At 37.1% G+C, this 20,511-nt stretch overlaps 1 protein-coding gene across 1 annotated transcript in view; it reads right to left on the bottom strand.

Annotated features, from left to right (window-relative positions):
* Nucleotides 1-20,511, bottom strand: part of LOC133519325 (kinesin-like protein KIF21A) — a 128,283-nt gene that overhangs the window by 38,551 nt on the left and 69,221 nt on the right. Inside the window, exons 4-7 of the mRNA XM_061853365.1 lie at nt 4,973-5,215; nt 2,217-2,529; nt 1,146-1,304; nt 132-334 (exon numbers count right to left, since the gene is read on the bottom strand). Of these exons, the coding sequence (XP_061709349.1) occupies nt 132-334; nt 1,146-1,304; nt 2,217-2,529; nt 4,973-5,215 (918 nt within the window). The remainder of the gene's footprint in view (nt 1-131; nt 335-1,145; nt 1,305-2,216; nt 2,530-4,972; nt 5,216-20,511) is intronic.

Consider the following 20,511-nt stretch of genomic DNA (forward strand, 5'->3'; position numbering starts at 1 on the left):
CTCGGGGTATGAATCAACTTGAACTGCTCTGGTACACCATTTAAGGATTTTACGTTGACACATCGTTAGCGCGATGCAGCAAACTCTTCGTCCGTCACAGCGTCATCTAACGAGTGATTGGGTCAACTTACCTGCTTATATTCAGCTAACTCCAGTTGTAGCCTAGCGACCTCGTGTCGTAGTTGGTTGATGGTCCTAGAAGTAAGATCTTGGTTGACGACACATCTGTTCTTTATATTGCGTGCTCTGTTCGCGTATTTGAGAGTGTTTAGGGTTTCCATGAAGTCGCGATCGCTTGGCGACACGCAGGCTATCATTACGGTGTTGCTGTTGCCTGGAAGATGAAAAAAAAACAGTTAAACTCTTCCTGATGGGAACTGCTAAGGAATGGAATTCGCTCCGGTAGTCAAGATTTTGAAATATGAATTTTATCACTCAAGACAAGAACGAAATTATTGATTAAGCTTGTATGTGCGATATATGCATGAAGTTTCCATGGATGACACATTACTTAAAACTGCACCATGTTTCAGAGTGTTACTTCTGGTTACATTTATCTCCGAGTCTTAGAGAAGCCTAGTAAGCTTTAAGTTTCGGTACGGCGAAGGTACGACACAATTCACTGAGAAATGCACCCTACTTCATAGAAGACAAGGTTGCATTTACCTCCCAACAAGACTTAAAGAGAGTCTAGAGAATTTGAAGACCTCTTAATGAAAATGTTACTCAATTACATAGAATACAAGGTCTTATTTACCTCCGAACGAGTCCTGCAGTAGCCTAGTAAGTTTTGAGTCTCGATACGGCACATGCATGACTTTCTTGATATCTCGCCGAGATGACATTTTCTATTTCGCTTTTAAATGAACTTTGTTACATATACAACAAGGTCGTATTTACCTCCTAGTGTATTGCAGTAGCCTAGTGCGTTAGTCTTGATACGGCACATGCATGACTTAATGTTTTCATATTAATCAAAACTGCACCTTGTTATTAAGGCAAGAAGATCGCATTTATCTCCCATTTACCGAGTTTCAAGTAGTCTAGTAACCGTGAGCTGCAGCCAAACTTGCCGATGAGCGGGTGATAGAAGAGCTGTTAATAATAAATGTACCTTATGGTACAAATAATAAGGTCCTACTTACCTCCCAAGGAGTCCTGCAGTAGCCTAGTAAGTTTAGAGTCTCGATACGGCACATGCATGACTTTTCGTGTTCTGTCTCCGAGTGCGGAGATGACATTTCCTAATGCCAGCAGGCCGCAGTTAATGGAGATGCCTTCCTTTGCGCGTTCTCCTGTTGCCCCTAAAAAGAAAAATGCATGTTTTAAGTTGTTTAGGTTTTACTTACTTAGGTAATGATTTTTTACGCCGAAACCTGACAAACCAAAAACCGAAACTTTGGCATGATATTACCGAAAATACAGTTTCGGCTAAGGCCCGGCGCCCACTATCGGTATGTGCATGGGATCCTTCGGCATATTACCGAGGCATACTCAGGCATGCTAAGGCGTTCTCAGGGATTTCGAGGTGTGTTTGGGAATACCGAGGCATCCCTCTGGCATTCTCAGGCATACCAAGGTGTCTTAGACATGCCGAGGCGTTCTTAGCATTTCTGGACACCTTGATATGCCTGAGAACGCCAGAGGGATGCCTCGGCATTCCCAAGCACACCTTGGCATGCCTGAGGACGCCTTGGCATGCCTCGGTAATATGCCGAAGGATCCCTTGCCGTGCCATGCCGATAGTGGGTGCCGGTCCTAAAGGTTCGTAAAAAAAAACGCTAACATGATTTTTATGCTGAAACCGAAACTGAAAATCCGATCGGATACTAGTAGTAGTTTAGTATACATATACCGGGAATTTATAAAAAAAATGCACAATACATATTTCGATCACAACAAAAATAACACCTTTGTGTTACTAAAGTGGCTTCGCTACACACGTCCGTTTATATCACTTTTCTGACAATTCTCTATTTCCCGGCTTTTGTAGTAATGTTGCCAGTGCCGAGCCTAATACCACCAGCGACGTTAGCATGGTCGAGTTTTTATCGCCTGTCGTGGCATGCGTCCCTTTCGCATTTACAAACTTGTTAGAACGAAACGCGATGAAGAGGCGGCCATGCTAACGCCGCAAGGTAATGCATTCTACTTTAGATATGTCAGAATTTAGTGAGAACCAACTCGATAAAATAAATAGCACTTGATTTTGGTACCTGTCCTCTTCAGCCTTTCCGAGCCCGCCAGATCCACGAAATGGAACTTAGCAGTCAACGTCTCATACTGCTCGGGCGCCTCTGCTTCCGCTTCCCGCTCCTGGTCGGCAGCTAGCCGTCTCTGTCTCATGAGTAAGGTGAACACCGCGTGCGAGCGAGACGACGATGAGTTCATGTTGGTGGCCGCGGTGGTGCGAGCGAGAGCGCCTGCGCGGAGGGCGGCGAGCGCCTCTTTCACGCAGCGGACGGCGCGCATGGATGCGCCTACGACTTTTACGCCGCCGCAACCGTCTTCTGTTATTCTGAGGCCGCCCTGGAAGAACGAGAGACTGATATCAATACATATTTTTTAGTATTTGTTGTTTCTTTTTTACCTCCAGAGACCCAGAAGCAGTCCTTAGTCACTAAAAGTTCAGAATATTCGTTGAAATCTACAAAAAAAATTACGTGGTGTCTCAGGAGGTTAAAATAGTACATTACGATACAAGTGCGAAAAATAGGAAATTCGAAACGAGTGGCGATAAATTAAAATACGACCGAAGGGAGTGTTTTAAATCGACACGAGTTGCGAATTACCTATTCGCACATGTATCGTACAACGTTTTACAGTACATATGGCCCTTTAAATGTTCGACACAGTAACGTAATATGCTACTTCTCGCACTAGTGCTATAAAGTAGCCCCATATGTACTGTAAAATAGATTTTATACATCTCTAAGTAAATATATTTTATTGAATCAATATTTGAAATTGTATGGTGCCAACCCCGACGCCGAAATCGCTTAAAAAATAGTCGTTTCATACATTTCGGTGGACCATAATTATGTCAATCTATGGAAAGGCTGATTTTTTTCTGGTTTTCGAGTATGGCTCCATAGTAAAAGTTGTTCAGTATGATCTACATATTCAACTCTTAGATTATCGTAGACTTCCAACCCGTATATCAGCACAAATGAAGTAATAAAATCTAGCCAACATACCTAAACTTTTGCTTTGATGCCTATAAAAAACATGTAAAATTTGCGGCCAAGACTCATTAGCTTTTAGGCACTTAGAGTAAAAACGTTATCAGAGCTCAGCAAATCCCAAGCCCTGACTTTACTGCTCCACTTTACGAGTACAGGTCTACACCGTGGTGCCCGTGGATTAAACTATGGCTTGGTCTTAGATATAGGCTTCAGGGTCAGATTTCCGCCTAGGGCCACAAGGCCCGGGTCTAGAGGCCCAGGCAACCTAGCGATGGTTATGAGATGGAGAACGGGCCTTAATTCTTAGCGCCACACTAAGTGCCTAATGGTACTAGGTCTTTAAATCGGGGCCTAGATTTCCTTCACTAATTTCGTTAATATCAACAATCCAACAATGCAATATACTCTTGCCCAACAAACATGAATGCCAATAAATGTTCAAAGTGTCAAAACAACCCGTCTTAATAAAATTAAACAAGCACTATAAAAAGGTCACGCCTCAATAATCCTCCGATAAAATCACCTCATTCATTGAGCGAATTCATTCAGCAACCGTATGTAAATTGTATTGCAAACGTAAAAGGAGTTTGTTGGTCAATCAGACTTGTTGGGCGATCACTTATCTGATTCGATTACAATTGAGACGTGATCGGGGCTCTGATGTATCAATTAATTGAATAAAGAGTGTTTCTACACTACATATTAAGTTTTTTTTTTACGTCACTTTAATATAAATAAATAATAATAAATAATAAATATTATAGGACATTATTACACAAATTGACTAAGTCCCACAGTAAGCCCAATAAGGCTTGTGTTGAGGGTACTTAGACAACGATATATATAATATATAAATACTTAAATACATAGAAAACACCCATGACTCAGGAACAAATACCCATGCTCATCACACGAATAAATGCCCTTACCAGGATTTGAACCCGGGATCATCAGCTTCGTAGGCAGGGTCACTAGTGTCACTACCCACTAAGCCAAACCGGTCGCCGCTATAGTAATATAAATCTGACAACCAAAGTCATGTCGTGACACGTTTGTAGTTCGCTGTACTACTTTCATTGCTCTTACATTCATGGGTTCTTTTCTAAAAAGTGACCCATTTTCATTGCTCCTGTGTGTACTATATTTATCTAGACTACATCGTAGTGCCTGATTCTCAATTCGTGTTCCTGTCCGTTTACAAACCTGCTCATAACACTTCTAAGTTGGGCCATACGCATTCTATTGTAGGTATGCGTAACTCGTTCGCATCTTACCTGTACCCCTAGTGTAAATATTTTCGACAGCGAAACGTGACGTACGCGTTTGCGTTAAGTGTCATTTTGTATGAGATTTTTGGCTTTCCAAAACGTCCCGCTTGGCGCGCTGTTTAAAAACCCATACAAAATGAGACTTAACGCAAACGCGTACGTCACGTTTCGCTATCGACTAAATTTACACTAGGGGTACAGTACTTTTCCTGTATGTAAAGTCACGTCTGAAAATATTTATAATCTACCTTAATATATGGGCAATAAAGTCGTGTATACATATTTTTGGCACTTTTTTCGTATCGCTATTTTCAGACGTGACCGTACCTAGATATTTTTTACGCTGCACCCTAACAGGCAGGATACACTATTTCAGCACTTGAGATTCAAATGAAAAAAAAAACGTGATATATGTACCTGGGTCCTTAACTTTTAATTTATTTTGCACATAAGTGAATTTGTCTACCTATAAAACGCGTTTGACACAGTTAATAATATAGGTAAATTGTATCTAGATACCTTAGCGTAAGGGTCCTTAGCGGGGTCCAACAGATCCACAATATCTTCATTATACAGCTCTATGAACTGCGCTTGAACCGAGAACTCCGGTGGCAGCTGGCCCTGCTCACGTGCCGACTCCGCTCGTGCCTCCGCGCCGGCAAACAGCTCTCTGATGGCCCGTGGTATGATTCCTTTTCGATCTTCGTCGCTGTCCTCGCCTTCCCAGCCACTGCCCATTGTGTAGGTCTTGCCGGATCCAGTCTGTGAATAAGAAAGATGGTTTAAGTCAGTTATTCGTCCAGAAATTAGTGAGAGCTGAATAGTTTTAGGGTAATAGGTAGTAGTTTAGGTAGATTTACAACATCTAACAAAATCTTCTAAGCTTATCTTACTTTTAAATCATGCATATATTGAAATACTCCACAGGTAGGGCGAGTGACCGCCATAAGCTATATAACAATTAGACCACGTCAAAATGACGTCAGAGGGGTTCCACGGTCACGGAGCGCAACCGCACTCACTTTCTATAGTGACTAACCCGCGCATTGTAAAATTTTGATAAGGTTTAAAACGATCCTCTTTGTTCTAATATACTTGAATTTCAATACTTTAACTATAGTTAATTTCACAAGAACTGAAAAAGAATGTAAATGAAGAATGTCAATGACATTTTCTACGAAATTCAGCTGTGGTTATTAAATCTCATATCATGCCTATTTTAACTCAAGTAGTTCAACACCATAGCAACTCGACTCATAATATATCTGAACTAACTTAAATCTAGAATATAAGGTTGCCCAGACATCGAGGAGTTACGACCATTACGATCGATTACTTAGCTATACAGAAGTTCCTACAGAAAAAATATGAACATGATTATTCTATCATTCGGCTAGTTTATACAAGCGGAGTTTAAAGGTTTAAAGGATTTTTTAAACATCCAACCCGGAGGGATACTCTGAAACTAGAATATAGTCGATCGCCATCAATATCTCTCTTGAGATATGTCTGAGATGAAGACCCTCAACTTTATCGATTTTTGAAACTCGCTGTATGCATCCAAGAGCCTCTCCCAGTTTCGTACCGACAAAGCACTAAAATATATATTACCGTATGTGATGACACCTCGTGACTCTCAGATAGTCGTGCAGGGAAAGTCCGTGTTGCGGCACGGCTAAATGTCAATGGAGCTTTGTTTATAATACCTCTGAACATCGATTGGCTACTTAATTTTAAACAGGCGATTGTTTGGTAAGATTTTAGCACTTAGCTTAGGCGTGTAAATTTACTTTCTCTTTCGAGATACCACTAGGAAATGTCAGGATTTATGCATTATTGACTTTAGCGAGCTACGAAGTATATGGCACGGTACCTACATCTTCAGGCAGCCATTTGTATCATAATAAAGACTGAATGAAAGCTATAAATACTTAATTAGCTGTAGGAATAACGTTTTGAATTTGTTTAGTAGTCAATCACTCTAATTTCTTATTCTGTTTTGCACTTCAAAACAGCCGCAATTTTTCTTAGAATGAAAGGCACATGGTAAACTTTTCTACTTATAGGTATTTGTAATCTCTAATATTCTATATTCTATTTGTTCTATATTCGTGTGTACTCTTCTTCTTCCTCGCGTTGTCCCGGCATTTTGCCACGGCTCATGGGAGCCTGGGGTTCGCTTGACAACAAATCCCAAGATTTGGCTTACGCACTAGTTTTTACGAAAGCGACTGCCATCTAACCTTCCAACCCAGAGGGTAAACTAGGCCTGGTTGGGATCAGTCCGGTTTCCTCACGATGTTTTCCTTCACCGAAAAGAGACTGGTAAATATCAGATGATATTTCGTACATAAGTTCCGAAAAACTCCGAAAAGCTCCGAAAAACTCATTGGTGTGTACTATCTGAGTGAAATATTTATGCATCCGTTTTGGCTCATTAACCATCATTTAGTGTACGTTAATTAAATCATAATAATGTAATGCATATATAAGATATGCAGTCGCTATGAGACCTGCTAGCATGAGTTGCATACTAGCGCGCGACTCAAGTATGAACTCGCGCATGAGAACATAACTAATGCTAGACGGTCAGATAGGTATATCGGAGTATGTTTAGATATTTGTGAGGCGGCCAAGGTGCCGCTTCGATATATCTGATGGCGACTGTATATACACTGTAGTATGTCATTCTTGACATTTACATATATTTAGGAATAAATATTGAAAGACAGGTGTCTTTGAGGCGTATTTTGGCTAGTAAAAGTAAAGTTTACCAAAAACAAATGACAAATATTTGTCATTTGTGTAATGAGTATGTTCATGCATGTATGGCCTCCACTAAGTGTGTCTATCAACATAATTATTGCGGAAGGTAGTTTGGCGATCAAATTATCGTCTCCATACAAACATGTACATGTAAACGGCACAAGGCCGAGCGAAAATTGAAGAGTCCGTAGAGTGGAGTGAATCTTTGATGAAGTATCATCAATACGAGTTAATAGATAATCTATCAGTTCTATTTGTAAACCTTATTGCTATGACTTAAGGATTATAATGCCAGTAATGTTAAGAGTATACAACGAAAATATTTTTATGTACTATTGAAATTAAACAAGGTTTGATAGTCCCTATCAGGTATTTGCAGTAAATAGTTTTCTAATGTTTAGCAAATAACGCATGGCGCTACGCGCAAGTATTTTTGGCATATTTTTGCAACGGCTTTCGTGAACTGATACAAGTTTTTCTTGCTAATAGTATTTTATGCAATAATAGAGAGCTTTTCAGGCAAGTACCGTGTTTAGGCCACGAAGCTTGCTGAGTCACTATTGTATAGAATACATACTTTTTCTACGAGTCCACTAAAATAAAACCTAAATAATTAAAGAAAATTAGGTAAGTATCTCAGTAGTATAAATTGTACAAAAGAGTTGATGTCTTGTACGGGTGCATAATATCCACTGGACCGCGGCGCCACGTGATTGGTCAATTTCATTATAGTTGACTACAGTGTTTGCTTATGAATATTATAGTTGATTTCGGAGCGCATACATGAAAATTACGCGATGACAGTTTGGTATACGAAATCATAATTCAACCATTCATTTCAATTTCATTTTGCTATGTAGGTAGGTATACAAAGGCACACTAGAGTAGAAATAAATTGTTATACAAAGAAAATAGAGCGAGTAGAAGTTTTGCATGTAATATATATGTATTGTAGCTAAATCTCTCCCCATTTTCAAAAATCAGCTGAAACTATACTTTCTATCTCTACCTTAAGTTGCCATTTATATATTGTATATGTGTAAGTATAAATATATATATATATATATTGTATTATATTATATTGTATATTTATTAGTATATTAGGTATTGTTTTAATACTTATATAAGTAGTATGTGTGTTTGTATTTAATAGTCTCCATATTTAGCTCCTTGCACTACCTGTTGACTTTTGTATGAGTTCGAAATTTCCTGCTACCTAAAGGTTGTCTGGAAGAGATCGCTTTTTAGCGACAAGACCGCCTGTTGTTACCTGGTTCTATTTTCCTTTAAAATTCATTTGTAGTTTTACATGTATGTAAAATGTATAATTGTTGGTGCAATAAAGAATATTTACTTACTTACTTACTTACTTCTCTTCCCTTCGCTCTACGGAACTCTATGAAGCAATGTGGGATTGAGTCCTCGGTATTGATTTGTGACAACTAACATGAAATTGAAGAATCGATCACCCAATTAAATACCTATTTATAAACGGATTTATTTTTAATTATCAAGTGACAAGGCTACAATATAAATCAATACATTTTTAATATGTTTACTATCAACTTGCCTCTGTACGGTATGGCGTTGTTATATTATCTTAGAATTGGTCCGAGTCATGAGTCGAAGCGATGAATATAAATTTATATATAGATTAGCATGGTAAAATCCCTATAAAGCAAACGAGTTGTATGTATATGAATTCTTTTATATGATAGCAAACGACGACCAGTTTGGCCTAGTGGGTTGTGACCCCGCCTACGAAGCCGATGGTTCCGGGTTCAAATCCTGGTAAGGGCATTTATTCGTGTGATGAGCATGGATATTTGTTCCTGTCATGGGTGTTTTCTATGTATTTAAGTATTTATAAATATTTATATATTATATATATCGTTGTCTAAGTACTATATATATAGCCTTATTGAGCTTACTGTGAGACTTAGTTAATTTGTGTAATAATGTCCTATAATATTTATTAAAAAAAAAATGAGCAGACGAGCCACCTAATGGAAGCGGTTACCGTTTCTCGTGGACATAAGCAACACTGGAGGAATCACTTATGCGTTGCCGACCCTTGAGAACCCTGAATACCAGTTACTTAAAGAACTTCATGTCGTATCGTAAAGGAAATAGCTTAGGAGGTAATCATTCCACATTCTCTATGTTTTCAGAAGAAACGAGCGAGATACTAGCTTATTTTTGTCTGTGCTATTTATCTAAGAAGTGTGAATGTGCAATAAGGTTTATGCCCAGGGTGCCTAGCCATGGCGACAATCGCTTTAATACGCTACGACAACGAAACGCTTTGTCTCTCTATGGATGGTATTCCACCGGTTCAATTTTTTTGTCCAGTATGCATTGCGTCTCACTCTCTCATTAAGCAAAATGTGAGATGCAAATACACAATGGACCAAGAAAATGGACAGGTGGAATACCATCCTGTCACTTTTCTATATTAGTGCGACAGGGACGGTTGCGTTGGCGTTGCAGCCTGGACTTTCACAAACTTTTCTAAAGCTTTGTGTCTCCTGTCTCCACATGTTTTTCGTATCGTTTCGCTTATCACTTGCGCCTCACAGGTGGACAAGGAATCAACTCGTGCGCATGCCGTTCTGTTTGTTCTGATGTCATCCGCGAATCTTAACGGTCCGAGGTAAACTGTGTTATGTAAACTGTTGCAAATACGAATGTATACTGTGAGGTAATACTAGATAATAATAACCGTATGTGTGAAGATTTTTGTACTGCCTATAATGAAACATTAGGAATTTGATGCAATCGATAACGGTTGCTGCTAATTTTTTCAAGACGATCTTATTTTATGGCAACAATGTCATATGGAGGGATAAATTTGTGTTAGGTTTAGGTCCGTTGAAATCAAACCAAAATAATAATTTTAGCGATAATACCGCCTGTTGTTTACCTCTGTCCTCGTCTTAATGTGATGTATTCTTTGTATTGTTTCTGTATTGAGGTGTACAATAAAGAGTATTTGTATTGTATTGTACAATGAATAATGAAACCAAAATTGCATGAGTGAGGAAAAGTTAAGAAAGATAACAAATGACGACAATATTATGATATGTATATCTCTTTGTTGCTACTTATTATTGCAATGACCGTTTGTTTTAAAGTAGGTAACTTTACTTTCATAAAGATATGCGGTCATCATCATTGTCTGAATATCATCCGGGAGCAAAAGGGAGTACTTCCGGTGAAGATAAGTTTAATGGCTTCTGACGTAGACAAAGTCGCGTGCAGAGATTGATTAAGGAAATCGGTAAGTTGTTTTTATAATATATGCTGTGTAATGTAAACGATAGAATTTGCTGTGACCATATTGAAATTGAAAGTGACAATGCATTTAGTATGCCGCACGCATTTTTAGCAGTAAAACAGTGCTGTCTAGCCCCATAAAAACGTGCTAACCATAGAAAAATGCATCGCCTCGAGTTAAGATTCTATAGCTTCATGTGCAAAATTATGGGAACACTGAATATTTCTAGTTAGCAATTGAAGCGTTTATTTCACTTTTTATGGATATTATAATACTCGATAATATGACGCACACGCCAACATCATTGGAACAGGCTAAGATATAAAAACTTCTCTTGAAAGCATGAAAGTAACTCTGACAAATTACGCCATAATAGTCATAAAGGGTTTTTGTTGCTATAAGAATAAGGCTTTTAAAACCTTTATTCTTATCTTGTCTTATACTTAATTTATCAACAGTGACAAAAATCCAAACTATGTATGTATTTTTCTTATTAAAGCCCGAAATTAACGGGCAAATGGTGTATTCCTGAGCCTAAATTAAGTAATTTTCTCAAAGAAACCGGTATTCTAATTAACTCCATTTTGGAGATAATAAATGATTTACTTTTATCTGATGAGGCTCCCACGAGCGTGTAAACTTGCCTTAGGGCCTGTTTACATATGTATTGATTAGTGTTTAGTATGAGTTCATATATTTGCTACTAAACGCAAGTACTATCTCGGACGTGTATGTAACCTTAGGAAGAGCGGTGTCTCCCAACACAAGCAACTTTGCTTACTGGGCGTCCCCATCCCGTGTATTAGGATAATTGTACGTTTTCATAGTAATAAAGAATTTTGTATTGTATTTTGTATTGTATATATGGAAACAGCCGGATTTGACGGCCGGTTTGGCCTAGTGGGTAGTGAACCTGCCTACGAAGCTGATGGTCCCGGCTTCAAATCCTGGTAAGGGCATGTATTTGTGTGATGAGCATGGATATTTGTTCCTGAGTCATGGGTGTTTTCTATGTATCTAAGTATTTATAGATATTTATATATTATATATATTGTTGTCTAAGTACCCTCAACACAAGCCTTATTGAGCTTACTGTGGGGCTTAGTCAATTTGTGTAACAATGTCCTATAATATAAAAAAAAAAAAGTGTATGGTTTAAAATACCGCTTATAGGCCCTCAAATGATAAGTAAACATTTTGACTTTGACTCTAAGTTAATCTCAAGGACACTTTATCTTTTAATCCTTGAGTTATCCTAAAACAAGCTAATGTCATATGTGCCTAAATGTACACACGCGGTCAACTTATCTGTTATCGTGTGTGGACGTGTTAAGCGCGTTATCTAAGGTTTATCATTTATCACGCTTATCTAGAATAAATCGCTGTGGCGCTAAGGAAAAATAGCTATGAGTAATTTGTCTATGATTTTAAATATACAAAGTTGGAAAATGCAACTAGACAAATAAATATGATAATATATAAGGCTGAATCAACTTTTGTTGTCAGCAAAATTTTACCTAATACATACCTACCTACCTACATAATGCAATATGTTTTATCATGATTTGATATTTTATAACTTGTTTAAGAGCAGTGACCCCGGGGCACAAAGCTATCCCACACTTTTTTACCACTGGGTCACCCAATTTATAAATAAAAATTTGGTTTATTTTTATTCCCGCCGTATCTGGCATATACATATATATATATATATATATATATATATATATATATATATATATATATATTATATTTTAAGGATCTTGTTTCATTTTGACCATGTTAAAACTTACATAAGTTGAACTAATAATGATTAAGGGAAATTCTTGCAAAAAACAGGAAAAGGTTGATTCACCCATAAATTATAAAGTATTGTAAGCGTAACTTAAGAGGACTCGAAACTTCGGAAGACTTCGTTAAAAATGTTGCAGGTTTTATAAAAATTAACAGTAAGAATAATAGCCGTTATTGAATGATAGTACCTAACCCATGAATTTGATGAAAACGCATAGTCGTTTTAGAAAACTATTGCATATAATTTGACTCAGATCTTGATGGCTCAAGTTTCGACTTAATGAGAGTGAAAAACTAAGTCGAATCTTAAAGTATATGACTCAAAGAACTTGAGTCTTAACCAACGCTAGGAATACTATATAAGTTAATCCTAACACATGTTACGGATCTGAAGATCTAGAATATAGGTTCTAGGAGGGCTCGGTAAGGTGATGGTAACTCTAGTGTAATTGCCCGACATGTTGGTTGACTAACGGATCCCAGTTGCCTTATTTGTGGAGATGTGCATGACTTAGATAAGTGGTTCACAGTACAGTTATAGAAGGGCACATGATCCTTGGATATTAATAGACAAATGTATTATTCTGATTCTGCCCTTCTTGATCTTTTACCCATTGACATTATATCTAAGGACGGGCCTTACGTGTAATAAGAATGGGCCCAGTACAGCGGTGTCACGCACACGAATTCGAGCCAACCGTGCAGTCTAACGCTACAACGCGATTAGTTGATGAGTTCGCATCACGCGAGCGATTTGTCGGAACTAGTTGCTTTAGACTGCACGAATGGCTCGAATTCGTGAGTGACACCACTGAACTAGCACCATTCTCAGTGCCCGTAAGGCCCGTCCGTAAATATATGTCAATGCATTTACACGATTGAAGAAGGTCTGCGTGTCCAATAAGTCCATTTCTTTGACAAGCTTTAGATCACTCAAGTCAGAGCTCTTTTAGACAAGAATAAATATTATAGAAAAATTTTACACATACCGATTTAGTCCCATAATAAGCTCAATAAGGCTTGTGTTGTGGGACCTAATAGACGACGATATTGTAATATATTTGTTCACACGCACAAACTAAATTCATACATACATACACCCATACCTACACACAAATACTTTCACTTATCTACTAACATACAACTTACTGAGGCCTTTTTAGTTAAGTAAATGTCTTTGTCCTTAGTTAGATAGTTATAATAAACATTCTTATGTCTTTAAGGGCCTGTTTCACAATGCCCAAGTGAAGTCCTCGTTGGCGTTTCACAATCTTCAAATAAGCTTAACTGGTAGATAAAATGCTTAAGTTTTGTAGGAAGGTTTATCTGGCAGTTAATTTATTTGTTAATTATCTATCCAATACTTTACTTGGACATTGTGAAACAGGCCCTAAATATAGGGGCTATAATAATACTAGATTCTGTTAAAATATGAGCTGAAACATATCTATATTTTTCTCAGATCTAGATTCCCACGATACAGGCTGAAGCTAGTGTGGGGATCATTTTATTGCTTCTCTTAGAATGTTCATTTCTTGAATATTTTTTTATATACTTATATACATAGGAAACATCCATAACTCACTACCGACTGAACTAGGAAGCCGTCAACGAGGCGACGGCGCCGTCGAAATATATAAAAGTACTTTTGTTACAAATGTTAAATAAATTAACCAAAATATTAAAATATCGTAGTTAATATTCCGCAGTAGTTCTGGAATTGAAAGCTGCGACAAAATCCATGCAATGTTTACGCGGTTATAAGACATAACACCCTAGCAATAAGCATTATAATAGCATATCAAATAATAATGAACTTGTGACGTTTAGGCCCTCAGCACATTTGTTCTCAATACAAATAATCTGCGCTCAGAACAGTAGCGCGATATCGATCGATAAGTCTTATCAAAATATCGCATAGGTAAATGAGCACATCGATACTATAATAATATACAACGCAACACATACATGATTCCTTTTCTAAATCACGTGCCAACAATCAATCAATCATTAATTGCACCATGGTATAAACATAATATTTACACAAGTACCTCATGGACCCTAAAAGGGTATATATGGACAAACATTCCCATGAAACTCGTTAGTATAGGCTACAGGTATATATTACAATCTATGTCCCCAAAACACAATGCCATAGGTACAAAGCGCGACGAAAAAAGCAAGGTAAACTATACCAGGGATCGGAACCGGTTTTTTGGAAAAACTTTGAAATAAACATATATTTCGGTTTATTTTATACTACAAATATAGGACTCGGTTGTGTTTTTTGATAACGACTTCGTATTATTAGATTGCCCAATTAGAAATGAAATAATTAACAAAGAACGAAAAAATACCGTTTCCGTTCCCATACAAAAAATACCGGTTTCCGATCCCTGAACTATACTATTCAGTTATGTTTGCACCAGCAATGATACCTTGCGTATTCCTTTTCGTCGTACCACTACGGCTTTGTATCTTGGGGAAACTTAGTTAACTAACTTATATGTAGTTACCCACAAAGCTCGCCTGCAACTGCGTTTCCTGATATAAAAATCAGTTTTGTTAGCCTCTGTTTGGGACTTTATTTGCGTTTAATACATATTATAATCTCGTACTAAATTTGAACTCCTAATGTACTGTATATGGCACTTTAGCGCATGAATATATAACAAAAAAAAAATCGGGGTTAAAAATTAAAAGCATCTACAATTTAAGTAATTATCTAAGTCACAAGTGTAACCTCAGCTATTTATACGCAAATGAACTCTGTCAAGTCCCGCACCAATTATGTCAGCGAATGACACACGGTAAGGTCGTAGCACCGTCCATAAAAGGGCGCCGGCGCATGCGATCTATATCGGTGCGCGCAGCCGGATTCCTAGAGACTATGACTGTCAACGGTTATGAAAGTCAAAGCGAACGGAGAAGTTTAGGACGGCATTGATAAAATATCTTAGGTATATTCACTATGGTGATTTAAACTTTACCGTTTTTCATTATTAATTATTAAACTGAAAGGGGATTTAACCTTTCTGTGGTGTGGTGGTCAAAAATCGTGGGTCCAAACCTCGGTTAAATGTATGTATATAGATCGAAAACCGTTCTCGAAAAAAATGCAATAAGATGACAAAAAAATCGGTCAGGACCCTTATCATACACTAAATTTAAAGATTAGCTCCGACGTTTTGGACTCGTCATTTATGCGCTCGAGTTCCGGAGGAAAGACTGCATAACATAACCATAAAACGTCAAATACTGTTTCTATTCTTGATTAATGTTTCATAAACCGATAATTTTAAGTATTTATCGGCTCCGCAATATATTTTGTTCCGTATCATAAAATACAATAGCGATAATAGGATTTTCAGCCGTTTTTAAAGAGATCAACTCTAAAGTTACTTCATAGGTAGACGGGGTGACAAGGCCGGCTAATTATAAGTACAAAGCATAAATTTATAAGGCATGTGTGAGATAGGTCAGTTAAAATGTTGACAACATAGTGTTCGCGTCCGTACTTCCGTACTATCATATAAAACATGTTTACCAAATATCACACGAGAAGGCGCTGTACCGGGAGCAGCGATTTCTACATCGCGCTATTGAAATTTATTTATAGGAGTTGTATTTAAGGGTTTGGGATAATTTATTTTATATATTGGCTTTTTTGTGACTGTCTATTTTCATAGTTAATCCTTCATTAAGAACGCCTTTTTGGATAAAGAATACAATATGTGATTTTAAACTGAAATAGATGTGACCAAAGCTCTCCAGAGGTGTACATACAATATGTGATTTTAAACTGAAATAGATGCGACCAAAGCTCTCCAGAGGTGGCGGCGGCCGGATTTATAGCGTCTTCAGATTACGCGATTTGTTCCGAAAGTAGCATGTGATTGCCTTAAATTATAAAACGTATGTTTTATCATCCCATTAGATCCTATTTCGGTAACCTTTAACTTTATCCATTTTCATGGAACGCAGTGGAAGTCATTTGTCAAGGCGCACGGCGATCAAAAGGTTATAAATAAACTTCTGATGTTACACAAACTTGATTGATTGCCATCATACACGAATGCGTTTCGCAATGTGAGGTCGCGAATAGGCATAATGACAATATTCTTGGGCCTAGGTCATTTTGGCGTGGAGTTACTAAATATGGATCTCTGGGTTGGCTAATGTTTTGTCTGCATCTCTAGTGATACATGTCATGTGAAGTTCCTTTCCTTTTCTGGTCCATGGAGATTGGACGATTTCGCTGGCTACGTCGTATTTAAACACGAGATTTTGAAACTGTGCGGATGTCGCATATAGCAGATGGCTATCCTTTAAGATCTAGGTGATTTTTTTTTTTAATATTGATTAATCAACTTGGGTGATCGGGTGAGGCGGAGTTGAGAAGAAAGGTGTAGCAATCAGCCAATAGTATTGGTTGACATTTGATTGAAATTGACATTTAGTATTGATTTAATTTTACAATTTACATTAAGTTAAATGTAATACGATATTGTGTAACTATTTTGAACGTGCAATTACTTTTATCAATAAATATATGAATATCCAACCAAGCGGAGAGGAGAACGAATGCTATTGGTTGATGCCAATTAACATATCTCCTCTCATCTTCACCTCAGTATAAAGGATCCCTAGGTACAAATGCTTGGGTATTATATGTGCCATCTGTTTTTCGATCTATATTAGTATGAGCGCCTAATTGAATGCAAGTATTACGAAATATAAACGGATTAGCATTCAAACAGTTCCGCGATTATGCGTGAATGCAGTTTGGTACACCCACATCAGTCGTATTTGGGACTGCGTTCCTTGTTTATCTTAGTGTTAAATACATTATCATATAATCAGATGTATAGGTAGTATGAGGTAGTAGCTGTATCAACCTATATAATATATATATAGAATGTAATTGATAAATATCTCTTAAGACGTGTATTGCAAGCCCCTTGAAATCCTCCGATAGCGCGACGACGTTGAATTTCTTAGCATGATGAACCTATAACATTTGTGTTGTTAAAATTTTGGGTTTGGTGGAGGATTATAAAATTGATAATTTGATTGTGGATTTCGACGTTTTGGTTCAAATTAATGCTATAATTTTCTATAATTTTGACCATTATTTTTTCACATTGTACCTAACCATCAGATGAAAATGCGTATAAAATAATTATCAGATTTAGTAATAGCTCAATTATAGCATTAATTTGGACTAATATGACCAAATCCACAATCTGCTTAACGATTTGTTGACCCCCTACTAACCAACGGATCAACATAGACGTCTAAAAGTGGTTAAGGTAGACTCCACGGGGTAATAACATATCACGCATATCTTAATCTGATCCGTTCGAGTAACTACAAAAATCCCTTCTTAGGCTCCCCGACCATAAGTACGAGTACATTATTTTCATGTATGATTAAATAACAAATAATAAATGATCATATGTTGAGTTATTTTGCTAATTCGTCACCTTGGCAAGGACATTAGAACTTGAAGTAGTCGTAATGTGATATCTGCGTGTAACGTAAATCGATGACGTGATCTTTAGTATATGGTTAGCCGTAAACGTAACATCCTTGTCAACCATTAACATATCTTAACTAAAAGATACCTTTTTATTGGGCTTTACATGGCGGTATTATATATATACGAGTATATACCTAGTCATGAAATCTAAACGCCTAAAAGTGCGAAAATGGAACAGAATGAATGGCATTATATTATACATATGTGTAATAATAATAAAGTAGTATAACCTAAGACCAGAAACCATTTGGTTGACGAAAGTAAAAAAAAACTTGAGAGACATATGTTTAAGTAGAAATTGCTAAGTATCGTATATTGACGACCGGTCGGGCCTAGTGGGTCGGATAATAGTGACCCTGCCTATGAAACCGATAATCCCGGGTTCAATCCCGGTAAAGGCATTTGTGTGATGAACACAGATATTTGTTCCTGAGTCATGGGTGTTTTCTATTTATATAATATAAGTATGTATTTATCTATATATGTATGTATATCGTCCCCTAGTACCCATAGTACAAGCTTTGCTTAATTTGGGGCTAGGTCGATCTGAGTAATATTGTCCCCAAATATTTATTTATTATTATGTACTATTCTGGTCAAGGAAAATGATGATGTTAAAAAAGTGTTGTTCCAATTTTTACTAAAAGAACTGGAACTAGGTACTGCAAAAAATTTCATACACAAATTAATATTTTTCAAATATTATTTTGAAAATTTGAATCCAACATTTAGTACGAAGAGTCTGATCTATTATGGTTAGGATCTGACGTCTCTTCATGTGTATGTAAATAGTATGGTAATCATAGCGTATTCTAGTGTTAATATTGTTATATACCTTAACAAGTGCTAACTTAGACTTCATAAATGTCTATTACCTCATCTAAAGCACTTTGTCGTTGGTTTATACACATTACACTGCATACATAAACAATTAGTTATGTTTTCAACGAATGAATTGCTGTTCCATACATTATCATACTTAGCTAATGCCTTATAAAGGCAGATTTTAATAATCGTGTTGTTATGACTTTAGATAATGATACAAGTTACTTATAAAAACCGTTTGCATATTTAAGATGGTCAATGATTACCGATCATTTAATCAATCAGTATGTTTAATAGATTAAGGATGGATAGGTATTTTGTGTATAATGTAATGTATATACGTAACGTTATTAGGATTGTGGTGTATGAAGACAAGAGCGATGCTAAGCGACGCGCAAATCAAATATAATAAAAAGAGAACTACAAATTGTATGGATTGAACAACGCCTGGTCACAGTTTTCTTTTGTGACGCGTGATGGCACGTGATGAACAATCATAACCGTTTAATTTCAAAAGAAAAGTAGATAGAACTTTCATACAGTATTTTTGTCTACAAAACTACGACAACGTATTTTGTGAATTATTTATTATGGACAGGACAGTTAAAATATTTAGCTCAATATTCTAATTAAGGCTAGCATTGTTGTAGGCATCCTCTTTAGTCTTTCACACAATACGTACGTCTATCTTGTCCCTTTTGATTTTAGTGACAAAAATAGTAAGTAAAAGTTATCATTGCTAAAAATCGGCCATAATCGTTAGCAAACAGTATGCCAACGCCTTAAAGGCAAGGCCAAGGCCGTCAAACACGTTTATGTTTATATACGTTTAAAACGGATGTATAAGCATGATTTCCTTCATTCTTTCATCTCGAGTGTGGTAACGACATTTTATCTCACATATGGTGTGCTATTTGAAAGCTTCTGATCGCATATAGTTGATAAGAACTTGAAATAGTACGCCCACATAATGGATAAAGTTTATGTATGAGCCAATAGACGCACCGGGATTTTGTTATCGGCAACATCTCAAGATTTCACTGAACAAGCGCACATTTTATGAAACTCAGAAGACGAGCTAAGTGCATTTTCGAGTTTAGAATTTTAGTCGAATTCTGTGGGGCAAATCCAAAGTTCAAGGATAAACTAGAAAGGAGGCAATTAGACCATTACCCAGAAGTTAATTGAGACGCCAAATAACCCACATGAACAAAGGTATTGTAGTTAATAATAGCTAGATTGGTCAGCGAGTTGTTTTACGAGCTGATAGCTTAATTTGTCTGTCAAATAAGTCATCAGTTATAAGCTGTCATTTCATTTCATAGTACATAATTTTATTTCCAGGAAAGGCATTTTCTTATATTACTGCTTGTTTATTGTGTCATGACTTTAGACGCCTATATTTGTTATTGATTAGAAAAGACGAATTTTCCGCAACGGTGACACACGATACGAATTATCAGCGAGTTATTCTCACAAAGGGCTCCGTAAGTGGCTAAGTACCGGATTTCCGGCGATAACTTGACAGATAAACGTTCACGGTACTAAACTTAGGACAATAGCTAAGTTTCCTTTGTTTGCCTTGAATCTATCTTTGATGCCCTGGCATCTTGCAAGTCGTAGCAATTACTCGATTTCTACCGCCGTACCTATTTGAGACCATTTGGCACTGATCAGTCATCTAGGCAAGGACAGATGGGAATACACCCTACTTTGCTATTGCTTGATTTATCATGAATTCATAATTTTCATATCCCATCTTATTTCAAAACCTGCAACGTCATTAGGCAGGTCGACGCAGGAGCCGCCTCGTGAAGAAATTGCCGCACGGAGCAGCTCAGTCGGCGGAGACAT

This window comes from Cydia pomonella, chromosome 6, assembly GCF_033807575.1.
Source record: "Cydia pomonella isolate Wapato2018A chromosome 6, ilCydPomo1, whole genome shotgun sequence".
Taxonomy (NCBI): Eukaryota; Metazoa; Arthropoda; class Insecta; order Lepidoptera; family Tortricidae; genus Cydia; species Cydia pomonella.